Source organism: Leucopleurus acutus (genome assembly GCF_964270905.1).
Source record: "Leucopleurus acutus genome assembly, chromosome: 8".
Classification (NCBI taxonomy): domain Eukaryota; kingdom Metazoa; phylum Chordata; class Mammalia; order Artiodactyla; family Delphinidae; genus Leucopleurus; species Leucopleurus acutus.
The window spans coordinates 3378542-3392475 of NC_139151.1; the positions used below are offsets into that span (position 1 = coordinate 3378542).

At 49.0% G+C, this 13934-nt stretch overlaps 1 protein-coding gene across 4 annotated transcripts in view; it reads right to left on the reverse strand.

Moving 5' to 3' along the window:
- LOC309965034 (neurotrimin) overlaps positions 1-13934 on the reverse strand; it is a gene marked incomplete at its 3' end in the record, with an annotated part of 933517 nt that overhangs the window by 175861 nt on the left and 743722 nt on the right. For all 4 annotated transcript variants that reach the window (XM_082844278.1, XM_082844280.1, XM_082844279.1 and 1 more), the window contains exon 3: positions 9777-10009. In XM_082844278.1, coding sequence (XP_082700404.1) covers positions 9777-10009 — 233 coding nt within the window. The remainder of the gene's footprint in view (positions 1-9776; positions 10010-13934) is intronic.

Consider the following 13934-nt stretch of genomic DNA (forward strand, 5'->3'; position numbering starts at 1 on the left):
TATAAGAGCAAAGGGGGTGATGGCAAGAGAGCAGGGGAACGTCAGCAGGTCAGAGGTCAGAAAACCAGGCACACAGAGTGCAAAGGAGGGGAGCAGGATGGGAAAGGGGGATGCAACCCAGACAGCCTCCTGGGAATGGAGACCCAAATCCGCAACAGGACGCGTACGCGTTCTTGGTACAGAGGACCGGGACTGTTTAAAGTAGCCCACGTAAGACACAGGGAAGGAAGAGCCTGGAAAAGGGAAGGAAGAGGCTGGAAACCTTTATGCTGATAAACAATTACACAGATGAAGGACGTTACTTTCTAGCGATGTTCGGCTTCCTTCTGTTTGGTACCTTCCTCCAAATCAGATTGGGTGACACATCAAAACATTTCTCTAACGTGTGTCTAATCTGAAATAGATTACAGAAGTAGGTCATTTTTCCAGGTACTTGTGTCAAGATTCAGACCGGAATCCGGGACTCCTAAATCCTGAAATTTACTGCTTTCTGCTAAGCTGTTCTATCCCCAAAGGAGCCAACACTGGGTTCAATTAACCACAGTAGAAAGCACTATTTGCCAAGTGAACATCCTCTATTTTGAATTCTTAATCCCCCCACCAGCTGACTTCGCCACAAAGACGTGAATGTATAATTGAGACGTAAAGAGAACACGCCACCAAATTAAACTGCCCTAATTTTAAATCAATAGTTTTTTTTTTTTTCTCAAATAACATGAAATGAAGATCTCTCAAGAGAAAAAACATCTTGTTCCAACATCTCCAGGAGGCGTTCTCCACTGAGCCGAACTCCAGCAAAAGCCAATTAGATTTCTTACCAACACCAGACACTAAATTATCACAGACAACGCTCAACAGGAATAGAAATCTTAAGATATACTCCAAGGGGTGACACCGTCTACCCTAAGTTGGCCTGGAGACATCCGAAACACCAGGTCTCTACCCAACGGCTCCTGGGTACCAGTGAGAGGTGGCTGCCAGCGGTGGGCGGGTCTGGCGGACCCGAGGGGCTGCAGACCCCTTCCTGCGGTTCTCATTTACCTTTGGCAGCATCCTCAACCTCTCTGGCACAATCATCACTATGACAGAGCTAAGCACCCCAGTGCCGACGGCTCCGTTTGCTAGTGTACCAAGAAAGGCACCTTAACTACACCGAGGGAATATCATCATTAGTGCCCTGCCCTAGGACCTCGTATCATCCTCACTCTTCCTCCTCCATGTCAGACATTTCCAGGCTTTCCAGCTTTGTGCACGCCAGTGCTAGGACGCTTCTCTCCAGATCCCCTGGAAAATCCTGCTCACCTCTGAAGACCCTGGAGAAACACAAGCTTGTAGTTTTGCCTGATCTTGCAGATGAAATCAGTTCTTCCCTTTCGGTGTATTCATGGCATTTCTACGCATAAACATCCTAATTCCTAACCCCTGTTATCCTCTAAGAGGGTTATTAACAAATAATACAGCAGTCTCCTCTGCTAGACAGGGCGGGGACTCTGAACGCGTGTGGGTCCCCAGGGCCTGGCTTCCAAATACCCTTAAATGGAATTGAAAGATGACAGCTGACAATCCTCATGTGACAACAGATGGACTAAGGGACTTGGTCACCAACGTCTCCCCACGCCGTAAGAAGCTAGACGTTTCAATTTGGCAAGAAGAAGAGGGAGGGTTTAGACGTTTTTGAGTCGATTGCAAAAGTCATGGCCTGCAAATCAATGATGCTGTCCTTGATGTCACTTTATACACACCCTTATAGGGATGACACCCAGAATCTTTAGGAATATAGTCATGAGCCAGATCCAATGGATCACAAAACCATAAAGACACCTCATACAATCCTTCGTTAAAAATATCTGCTTCAAGTTCAATTTGAGTAAGCCACGGGGAGCCTGTGATACGGGAATAGAAATCTAAGGGAATGCATTAGGAAGGGCCGCTTACTCAGAATCCCATGTTTGCCCTTCCCCCAGTAGAAAATGACAACACATCTTATTTGGAGGCTACAGGGCTACATATGACCCAGGAGGAGTCAGAGCTGCTTTTCTCAGCCCTCTGGTATTGGAATCTGAGGCAGCACAGACGCCCTGGAGAAAACCACCTAAGGGACAAGAATTCTGTGGTTGCTTAAAGACCTCCCCCCTTGGGAGCCCTAACTGCTTACCTGGAGGGATGCTGCCTGACTCCCATAAGGCTTGCTGTGAAGCAATAGGGTCACCCGGGCTTCCTGCTTCCCTAGAGCTCTGCGTGGTGTGGAGGATAGGACAGGGGACCTGTTATTACCTACTGTACTGACCAGGAAGCACCAGCAGGCAGGTGCCGAGTTCTCCCAACTGCCTAGGAAACAGAAAGGTCCTCCCCAGCGACACCAGAGGGCACAGAAAATGCCATTGTTAAGCCTGTATAGATTTTACTACAGCTATTTTCTCAGATTTCTTTAGGATCATAGACTCTACCCTACTTGGTAACAGATGGATGACGTTCCGGGGGTTTACTGAGATTGAGTAAACTCACGAAGAATTTTTGCCTCTCCATGGCCCATAACTGCATCAAAAAATTAAAAAACTCAGCAGGTAAAACTGAGTTGCCTCATTTGCATGCTGTCGAAATTCTGTAAACCAATTTCAGGTAAAATGCCCTACTTCCTTGTCATTCTCCAGGGTGCTTTGAGGAACACTTTCATTTTGTGGTGGAATTTCATTGCCTGACTTTTTGAAAGTTCTGCCGAATTCAGAGGTACAGTCTTACGACCAGGCCCAACGTGCATTTTGATTTATATCTTGAACGGGGGAAGGAAGAGGTTAGATGGTTTGGAGAGCAGTTTGGGATGGCAGATGTGACCTACTGTCACACAAGGCCACTGGCAGCTGAAGAATGCAGATGTGCTCAAAAGGTGACTTCTGTGGACTCAGGGCTGGACGGTGGTGCTTCCTCTACTATGGACTCAGCGAGATGTAGCCCGAATGGAAATTAGATGGTGCAAAGGTCTCTTCAGCTCCACGGGAGCCTCGCAGGGCCAGGGGGCAGGCTGCTTTCAGCGGGGGATGTGGCTGTCTGAGAGACAGAAGTCTTTGCTTTCAGTGTAAGGATTAGAGCACATTATTGCCTTTGATCTGTTGTTTTTCAAATTCCCTTTTGTTCAGGTTCTGGGTGGGGAGGGTCTATGGGGCGTAGGTATCTAGAAATTAAAAGTTATTGTTCCTGTTCTCTTAATCATAATAATGAGGTTGGCTTGACAAGGTCAATTAATTATTCAGGATTAGAAAGCAACACGATTCTACATATCAGGCGGGTATGAGGGGAGGGTTCTGAGCAGGGAGACGATACCAGGTAAATGCAGGGCTGGTACCACCAAAGCTCTGTTGTTTGCAAGTCACCTGCTGGTGCTGGCTATTCCCCGGCCTGGTCCCTTTCTCTCCGGGATCCCACCAGCCCGGGAAATGGACGGCCACATCCTGGCTTCCTCCTCTCATCCCTGTCTTATTCCACAGACATTAGCGGGGGACCCCCTTCACGTGAGCTTCAGAGCTGTTTGACTCCAAAAGGCAGGTAATTAACTATCAAACCATAGCAGGGATTTTCAGATTAATTCTGCCCAGGAAGAAATAGGAAAATTCATTTCGACCAAACAAAAGGGAGGGGGTAATTAGATGCTCCAATGACAAAAGAGAGACCTAAATAGAGTCTAGAAAACTGATACAGGGCCCAAAGCTTTTATTAGTGTTATTTTTACACCAATACCCCCATCTTTATAAGCACTGCATTCTACCTTCCTCTGTCACGCAGGTAGGTCTCTAAGTGACACTGAAGCCCAGCAGGTATAGCAGCAGACCTGCCAGGTCGGGCTCTGCATGCTGATAAGGAGAGCATTCCCTAACGTCCCTGAAGACCACCAGGGCAGTTTTCCTGCACTGCCACATAAGGGCTTTTACAAATACAGTTAGGGCTTTGGGGATGTCTTCCGTACTGTCCTGAATCTGGCAAACAATTCAGTCCCACCAAGCATTTTTATTCACTCAGCTTTCCAGGATGGGGCCTCTTCCAAGAAACAATGGAGACGGGGTAGAGCTTTTCCATATGCAGAGAAGCCTGGTTTGGCAGCAGGATCAAGAAGGGGAAAGGATTAAAATACATACGCAGCTGAACTGGAGAAGCAGCCTCTTATTAATTACACCCATACAGCAGGGCACCCTGAGGTCACAGAGGTGGAAAGCGCTAGACCCAGATTTTCATAAATCGGAGGTGGGTCGCCCTCACTCTGGCTGCCTAAGTGGGCATGCAAACCCCCGGGTGGTATTTCTTACTTTTCACAAACACATTTTGAATGGAGAATTCAAGGCATCAGAAAATCACGAAGTCCAAGCATCTGAACACCTCCCCACTTCCCCGCCCCCTGCCGCTGCCTGCGGCTTCACCACAGGGCACTTCAGATGCGATGAGCGTCCCCCTCCCCCGGCTCCGAGCCAGAGTCTCGATGTCCTGGTGGATGTACCTCCTGCATCTGCCCACTTATCCAGTCCCCAGGTTCTGCCTCTGCTCCTTGGGACACAGCTTCGGACTCCGGATGTCCTACTCTGTGTAGCTATCAGAGGAACTCCAGGCCTCCATCTTTTTCAACAAGTCTCTCCTGTTTTTCTCTTTTTAAAGATTTTTTGATGTGGACCATTTTTAAAGTCTTTATTGAATTTGTTACAATATTGCTTCTGTTTTATGTTTCGGTTTTTTGGCCCCGAGGCATGTGGGATCTTAGCTCCCCCGACCAGGAATGGAACCCCCACCCCCTGCATTGGAAGGCGAAGGCTTGACCACTGAACCACCAGGGAAGTCTCACTTCTCTCTTGTTTTTAAAGCACCACCATCTTTTCTAATTTCCATCTTCTCTCCAAAATCCCATCCCCCTTTCCACCCCACAGCCGGCCTTCGAAGTCAATGATGCCCATTCTTGTTTCAGCACCTGCCGCCCAGCCGGCAGTTCAAGGCCTCCGGGGATATTCTATCCGCACGGCCCAACACAGGAGCCACCAGTCCCCAGCGGCTGCTGTAGCACCTGAAATGTGGCTGGTGTGACTGAAGGAGTAAATGGCAAATTGTATTTGGTTTTAGCTAGTTTACATTTAACTTTAAATAGCCACTGTGCTGAGCAGCTGCTTAGCTCAGATGTCCTGTCCCTCACTTCCCTCCCACACTGGCTCCAGGTCCGCTGTCCTCCTGAGGCCGCCCCTTGCTCCTGACCTGCCTCTGGCACTCGCCCCACGTGACTGCCCGGGCTCTGTCTGCAGCCCTGAGCCCGCTCCTGCCCAGACGCTGCCCCTGGACGGTGTGAATCAGAAGCGCCGCCAGCCTTGTCCTGCAGGCTGGTCTTACAGCCCTGGCCATGCAGCCTGAGTCCTCTGGGGTTTCGCACTCTCCCCTCCTCTCCACGGCTCGACTCCAGAGCCGCTTCTCCACCCCTGTGCCTTCCACCTCGGGGCTTCTCTCTGGAGCCCAGGCCTGCCTGACCACTGTCCCCACTCCAGCCACTTCACCAGTCCTGCCGAGACCTTTGGAGACCACCCGCCCCCAACAGCACGGGAAAGATTTGGGAGAATTTAGGTAGCCCCAGAGCGATCTTCCTAAAAAAAGATACAGGGAAAATACAACATACAACACAACGGCAACAGGTAGTGAGAAGAGAAGAGATGGACCCACGAACAAAAAAGGAACCAAGCATCCCCTATTTCCCTTTTCCTTTACTATGAGGACACGATGTGCTATCAACAGATTTTTAAAATATCCTAGGGAGCGAAGCACAAATCTAGAACTTGCCACCAGTGAAAGGCTTGCCTTGAGGGTTGCAAGGGCTGAAGATGCGCTAAGAGCTAAGCTCCAGAACACCCAGGCCAAGGAAGGCCCAGCCCTGAGGCCCAAGCTTGAGCCAGAGGACGGGCCAGTGCCCAGGAGCCCACGGGAAATGTGGCTGCCGCGTAAGCGGACCAGCCTGGTCTCTGTATAGGTCATCCTGAACTCTCTATTAAAATGTCTGACCAAACACCAGGTGGGGGGGTGAGAGGACCCAAGGGTTTGGAGGCACTCGGTGCTCCGGAAGGATTTAGACAACAGCTACACTCCCAGAACCTAAATTCCTGGGGAGGACCTGGGCAAATGGCATACAAGTCCATCTTCCCCCCACGAATGGCAACTAATACTTGAGGGGCAGCATTTCGTTCATCTTCACGTGCTGAGTGCTTGGCCAGGGTGCTGGGAAGCGGAGTTGTTTCTCAGTGGCGATTTATGTGTGAATGAATGAAGGCGAGGGTGGGGCAGGCACAGAGGGCTGAGGGGCCGGTACTTAGGCAGGTGCACGGGCGGCACCAGGTCTCAGCAGGAGTTAAACACACAGCACCGCAAGCAGAGAGAAGACCCAGTACAAAGAACAAGCGGGGCAGTAGGGGTATTTGCTAGAAAGGGGGAAAATATAATCTCAGACTTCAGTAAGCTCACGTAATTCTGTGAAAATAATATTACTTTCCTTCTGTGTGCGTTTATTTATGTATGAAGCTGACGACACGTACACAAATACACACACTCATGGGTGGAAATATGAGTTTCGTTATTTTCTGCTGCTGCTATCATGTGTGTGTCTGTCTGTGAGTATGTGTTTAATGACGGTAATACCATTTTGAAAAGTTAAGACGTCTTCCATTCCAACACCGTGCTGCAAAGGGCTGAACAGGGATGTCTACAGAATCCAGCAGTCCGATTCTGCTGGGAATTAAGGTTTACGTTCAGTACAATAAATGATTCCAAGATAAATACATTTCTTTCTTTTTTTTTTTTTTTTTTAAGTCCTGGATGGTGATGTATCCTCTTTCCAATGCAGAAACAGGGGAGCCTGGCTCTATTTAGTTTGTCTGATTGCTTTTAAGAGGAGGGACAGGTTGGCTCCGAGAAACCATGGTCCTCTGTTCATTAAAGTGTCAATAATGCCCGGTCCAGGCATATCGACCGCAGATTAGCTCAGGCTGAGTCTGTGGACAAGACCAGAATCTTTTTTAACCCAGCTTGTTTCCAGATCAATACACCCATCAGCATTTGAAAATTAGCCCAAGATGAGATTCTGATACTTGAGGTGGTATGTCATGCTCAGAGGCCACCTTGCCAAGCCACAGGTGTAAACGCCTAGCTGGGATTAGACACTTTCCATCCCCATGGAGACGAGTGAGGATTGATGCAGACCCCATCCTCCACGCCCTGCCCCCGCCACACACTCTCAACCTTCCCTCTTTGAGCCTGTGTAAGTCCTTGGGGCTATAACCCAGCCATTTGCCTCAAGGGGCATTTATTAAAGTGCACTTTGTGCGAGGCACTTTCCGGGTGCTCAGGGCAGGAGTGTATGGGTGTGAGCGAGGAAGGGGAGGGGACCTTAAGGAAAAACAATGACGCAAACATGATCCTTGTTTTCAAGGAGGCTTCGGAGTTTTTCACGACTCCTTCCATTTTCCAGTTCCATAAAGGTCCTGCTTCCTGAGGCAAGCGTCTGTGACGGTGTAGAGTTCCTAAGGTCTGTCTGTCGTTGTCAGGCACTCTCAGCAGTAAGTGTGTGCACTGGGGGGAGGGAATGGGGTGGGGGGGGGCACGGGGCGTGGCTGCAAACGTGCCCCCTGGTGCTACCGACTGGGTCACTGGGGCAACCATCAAACTCCCTCACAGAACAGTGTGACTCTCAGTCTTTTTCTGGCCAATAATAAAACTTTCGCCCACCAACGCCATCTCATGCAACAATACCTACTCTGCTGTTTGTGATACATTCTGATACTGTCTATGCAATTCCATTTCCTTTAAAAAATGCTGTTTGTATCCAGCAGTTTGAAGATTTTCATATATAGAACCAACAGAGGAAACAACCATCATCATTTCCTTTTAGAAAGAAAGAGGGAAAAATAACATAAAATAAAAACAACTTGGTGTGACCAAGCTGTGTCATAGCATGGGGGGCCCCCACCCCACTGGCCTCATCCCTCAGCCGCCGGAGCCTGTGTGGGTCTCCCTCCAGCCTCTTCCCACCACTGCCCACCGACCTCGCCCTTCACAGTCGGGACCCTGACCCAAGCTGCCCTCTGTCCTGTCTTCTCCCAGCTCCCCTCCCTTCTCTCCCTTCCCTGCTCCTTGTCGCTCTCCCCTACCATCCACAGCTCTCCCCTTTCCTCTGAGCAGCTGGAAAGGAGGGGAGAGGAGGCTGGAGGAGCCTCTGGACCTGGAGCTTACTGCTGTGGACCTGCCATTCAGGGGGATGAAGAGAGCTGGGAATGAGAGCTGGAGAAAAGACCAGCAGAGGATCTGGCGCCATTGCTCGGGGGCTTCCCCTCTGAGGTAAAGGAGCAAGGTTGTGGTGCACAGTTAAATACTGTTTTTTTTGTTTGTTTGTTTTGTTTTTTTAACATCTTTATTGGAGTATAATTGCTTTACAATGGTGTGTTAGTTTCTGCTTTATAACAAAGTGAATCAGCTACATGTACGCATATATCCCCATATCTCCTCCCTCTTGCGTCTCCCTCCCGCCCTCCCTATCCCAGCCCTCTAGGGGGTCACAAAGCACGGAGCTGATCCCCCTGTGCTATGCGGCTGCTTCCCACTAGCTAGCTATTTTACGTTTGGTAGTGTGTGTATGTCCATGCCTCTCTCTCACTTTGTCCCAGCTTACCCTTCCCCCTCCCCGTGTCCTCAAGTTCATTCCCTACATCTGCGCTTTTATTCCTGTCCTGCCCCTAGGTTCTTCTGATCATTTTTTTTCTTTTTCTTTTTCTTTTTTTTTAGATTCCATATATATGTGTTTTTAAAAAGTTTAAAAAAACAGCAGCTGTATTTTTTAAAAACTAGCTAACACTTAACCAGCACCTCTGTGTGCCAGGCCCTCTCCTGAATGTTTACACATCAGTACATGGAAAATATAATCCCCTCCACTGACCCTCGCAACGTTGACTCCATTTTACAAAAAGAAACTCTGAGTCACAGTTGGAAACCTGGGGTCCCACAGCCAGAAAGTGGCCGAGTCTGATTCCGAGCACTGCTCCCTGTCTGAGAATCCGCCTGCACGGCTGCGTGTTGTCTGAACGCCCGGCACCTGCTCTGCTTATGGGGAAGCAGAGAAGGGCCTGGGAAGCATGGAGACAGCGGAAGCAAGAGATGCCAAAACACAGACCTCAAAAGCTGGGGGTGGGTGTGAGAGGCTCAGAGGAAGGGGAGGGGAATGGGGTGCAACGAAAACACAGAGGATATCAGACACAGGCATTAAAGGCGAGATGTGGCATCAGAAACCCAGGGCTGGGTGGTGAGAGAAGAAGCCAACAAGCTGGAAACCACAGGGGTGGCTGTGACGGCCATGTCCCAGCTAGGTGTTTAGAGCATCTGCAGTGGGCTCTGCCTTCTTTGAAGGCTGTGTGAGGGATGGCATATGCGCAGTGCCAGAGAGCTAAAATGCTGGTCTTAAAATAAAGCAAGCTTAGCAGTGGATGGAACCTTAAAAAAACGTAGAGGAGAAAAAAGCCAAGGAAAGCAATAATCAGGAGCTAATTTTCTGAGAAAATGTATTATTGGAACAAAAGCAAAGAACAAACAAAAAAACAAACCCTAGTCCTATTCAATGGGAAAATGATTTGAAATTTTAGCATCAGATGGCAAAGCGAAAATTAGGAAATTGTCCTGGCCAGATGGAACAGACAGACTCATCTCAGTTGAGAATCACAGTGAAAGTGCTGGATACAGGCTCTCTCAGCCGCCCCTGCACCGGCTGCCCCCAGGCCACCTACCTTGCACGATGAGGTGCACCCGGGAGGTCTTGGGGTGGTTGTCTGTCTGCACGGAGCAGGTGTACGGGCCCTCGTCGTACACGTCCACGTTCTGGATCTCGATGCTGTACTGGGTCTGGGTGTTGCTCAGGAGGACCACGCGGGGGTCCAGACACCACTTGTCGTTCCCGGCGTAGAGGATGGTGCTGCGGTTCAGCCAGGCCACCCGGGTGACCCGGTTGTCAATCGTGCACCTGGAGGGAGGACCAGACAGGTAAGTCAGGGGACCGCAGAGAAACGGGAGCCATCAGGGTCTTCTTGGCAAGGCTGAGATGCCTGGTCACCTTGCCTTGTCTTCGCCCCCTGCCCCCAACGTGTACACGCACACCTCCTGTTTGCTGTGGCCTGGGTGGAACTTTCTGGAACTCAGCGTCAGAGGTCTTGCAGAACTGCAGCCTCAGAACATGGGCTGTTTCAGACTTCCAGGTCCTGAGTGATTCTGTGCTTCTGAAAACCCCTGAGCACAGGACTATCTCAATACCCCTAACTATTCACTAGTTATGGCCTGGAACCATCATCCCTCCTGGGAATGGCTGGGCCCTGGGACTACCCCCATCCTCCCCCCGCCCTGGGATTTCCATGATGTGCATATGATAATCCCTCACATTGCCTTCAAGATGTTCTGGGTGTACTAAGTTGCCCAATACTCAAAACAACCCTGTGAGGAAGGTTCTATTGGTAAAAAGAATTGAAGAACAGAGACACTGAACGCTTCTGGCAAATGGCACAGATAACGTGCGCTAGATCAGAAACCCAGCTTTTAACTACTAAACACTCTTTCTCCCATCTCAGAATAGCGGATTCCAACAGAAGGCTTTTGAAGTCAAAACTAAATATGGACCCACCACCATTGCTATTTCTCCTCATTATACCCAGGGGCAGAAATGTTCAATTACTGCTAGACTAAAGGCATTTTCCAAAATCTCAAAATGGTTCGTACATGTAAAAATAGACTTTCTTTCTTTTATTTTTGCATCTGGAGTCCCCAAATTGTGGAAGCTCCCTTCTCTTTTCCTACACTTTCAAATTTCCCAGCTACTCTGGCCAAATCCTCATCAAATCTGTCTGCATTCATTTCCCTCTCTAGCCACAGCGAGTATGTTTTACGGCCTGAGGCTAAATTCACAGACACAGTGTCCTGATCCTGGCTAGAATGCTGGAAATAGCAACTCAGCCACGGTAGGTACAGTGTTGCCTCCAACGTAATCATGCTTTTGCAGGGTACCAGGTACTTTTACATCCACCCTGTGTCATGTGATTCTTGCAGCAAATCGGTGAGATAGATGATCTTGCCCACCCATTCTCCACTTTAAAGATCAGGCCTCCAGGGTCGGAAATGGTCTGGTGACTTGCCTCAGGATAGGGAGCTAGGGAGTGATGGAGAGTCAGACCCCTCAGCCAGGTTCTAAGTCCTGGTCCTGGTCCTCAGGATGTGCAAAGGTGAATTTTTCAGGGACGGTTGCTTCCGCTGAATTCTCATAATTGTCTGTGACCATAAAAAGCCTGAGAACTGCTGCTGAGTACAGCAGCTTCCCCAGGCAGTCCCTCTCGAGACGTGCTCTCCAGCGCTGTGCATCCTTTCCACTCGTACTTGTGTAAATGTCACACGATCATTGCCGGGCCTCTCAGGCACAGGCAGAAGGGCTTGGTGAGAGGCCCTGTAGGGAAAACTGCTCAACCAGAAACACCTCTGCTCAGCTGTCCAGCTTGCTTTGCGCTGCTTACTGTGTTTTTTGGACAACAAAGGATAGAAATGATGGGAAACCTGACCAGGGGAGTATTTCTGAAAGCGGGCGTGGACCACTTGCATCAAAATCACAGGAGGTGATTTTGTACCGATTTTCTTGTCCTACTGATTCAGAATCTTTGGGAACTCAGAAACATGAATCTCTAACAGTACCCCAGCTGGGTCAGACACCCACCACAGTTTGAAAAGCACTGGGGTATACAGCAGGGTATCCAGGACCAGCCGCATACCTTGTGGATCTCAGTGCAAAACGCAAAGGCAGAGTCCTTTGCTCAAGGACTATTAAGAATTTCAAGATGGTGAGAGCAGGGCATTTAACAAGTGCAGGGTCCTGTGCGAATAAACACACACCCTGAAGGGATGTCCCACATTTCTGTGCTTGTAACTCTCTTCGGGATCTTACTTAAATACGCATTCTGATTTGGAAGGTCTGGGGTGGGGCCTGAGAGTCTGCATTTTTCATAAGCTCCCAGGAGATGACAATGCCGATGGCCCCCAGACCATCACTTAAGCAGCATAAAGCTAGAGGGAACTGTATGCACGTGAGGGTTTGAGAAGCACTGAGCTAGCCCTTCACTATGTGAAAGTGTGACCAGAAAACCAGCAGGTCGTCATCGCTGGGGAGCTTGTTTGAAACACAGACTCGGGCCCCATCTCAGATATAATGAACGAATCTGCATTTTCATAAGCTCTCCAGTAACCAGGATGCACACGTGGTCTGGACTGGTCTAGAGTGAACTCCAAGACTTGCTGTCGGCTGTGATAACAATATCCTGAACATACCATGAGACTGAGCAAGAGGTAGGGAAGAGCAGCTGATGCAGGAAGCTGGGCCTCCCTGATGCTGTACTTGCCTTGCACACCTGATGCTCGTCCTCTCAGGCTACCTCACTGAAATGTGGATGTGAGCCACCATGGTGTGAACCCCCTTGAGAACAACACACTCCACAGCTCGCTTTGCTAGCAATGTACCTGGGATGTCATTCATATTCATGACTTTAAGGGCAGTCACTGCTCTGAATTTTGCTTGGATCCAAGGGGAGGAATTGGTGAAATTCATATTCACAACTGATGTTTCATATTACTATATGCTAGGTATCCTGTGAGTCTATGGTATGTGCTATTTTATCATCTTAAAACAACTTGGTTGCATTCACCTATTACGGCCAATTTACAGATGAGGTTAACTGAGTCTAAGAAATATTATCCAAATGAACTAAGATCACCCTGCAGAACCAAGATTCAAACCCAGTTTTTGTTTGTTTGCTTATTTTCCCCCAAAGTCAGTGATCTTAAATGTCCTTATCCAGGGCTTCCCAAAAGTCCCTACAACATTTAAATTCAACTATCTGTAAGTCCTGACAAAGTACAGATTGCTGGGCCACTACCTGGTCTGGGGACCCCAGTTTGAGAACCATTAATTTAGACATTTCACTGGTTTCTGGTGACACGAGAGCCGCAGCGCAAGTGGGCACTAGGAAGTGACTCTCATTTGAAACACTTTTCCACTACTTTACCGGAGAGAACTTTCTTGCAACCAATGTGCCCTGGGAAGCCGGAAGCAGAGTCCCATTTATTTTGTCCTCCAGCAGCTGAAATTTGACCAAACACCAGGTGAGTGGCAGTGGGGCAGGAAATGCTGATCAACAACCTCTAAACTGCTTGAATAATTGTTTCTGATGCCCACAATGGGGGCATTTCACAGCCTCTCGGTGAACACGAGAGGACCGTCCTGGGCTTCCTTGTGAGTGTCTAATGATTGGAAATTGAATGAAACGGAAGTGGTCTCACCACACTGCACCACACTCGCAGGGCCAAAGATGTTCATTTGCAGAAGCACTCGTGCTCCGACACAGCCAATTTCAGCACAGTTATGCGGCCCCTGTGATATACGACACTGAAAAGCTGGCATAGCTTCCGCCCTGGTTTGGGGCACATCGAAGGTCATGATTAGAGGTCCAAACTGTCATTGCTGGGTATCAGTCTTGCTGTGTCTCCACGGAATTAATGTGGCTTCTGAGAGATGAATCACAAAGGTAACTTGGTGGCCAACTCCTGCCACCTCCTCATACCTGCCCTCATCTATCCATCTCATTTACAGAACGATACACAGGAGACAATTCTCCAAGTATTAAAAAAAAAAAGTGGACGTGAGCATACTGCACTCTCAGGCAGAGTTGATGCTTTGGTTAGTGGGGAGTTGGCGGGGAGACCAGGTGGGAAATTCAGTCAACAGGTTCCCTTTTTCCAGAGAGAGCCCTTAGTTCACTTCCACAGAATTACTCCTAAAACACATGCATTTCATGCTATTTCAGCTCCCTCAGGAAGGGGATCAACTATAGGATTAACTGGAAGTGAGCGAGGTTTCAAAC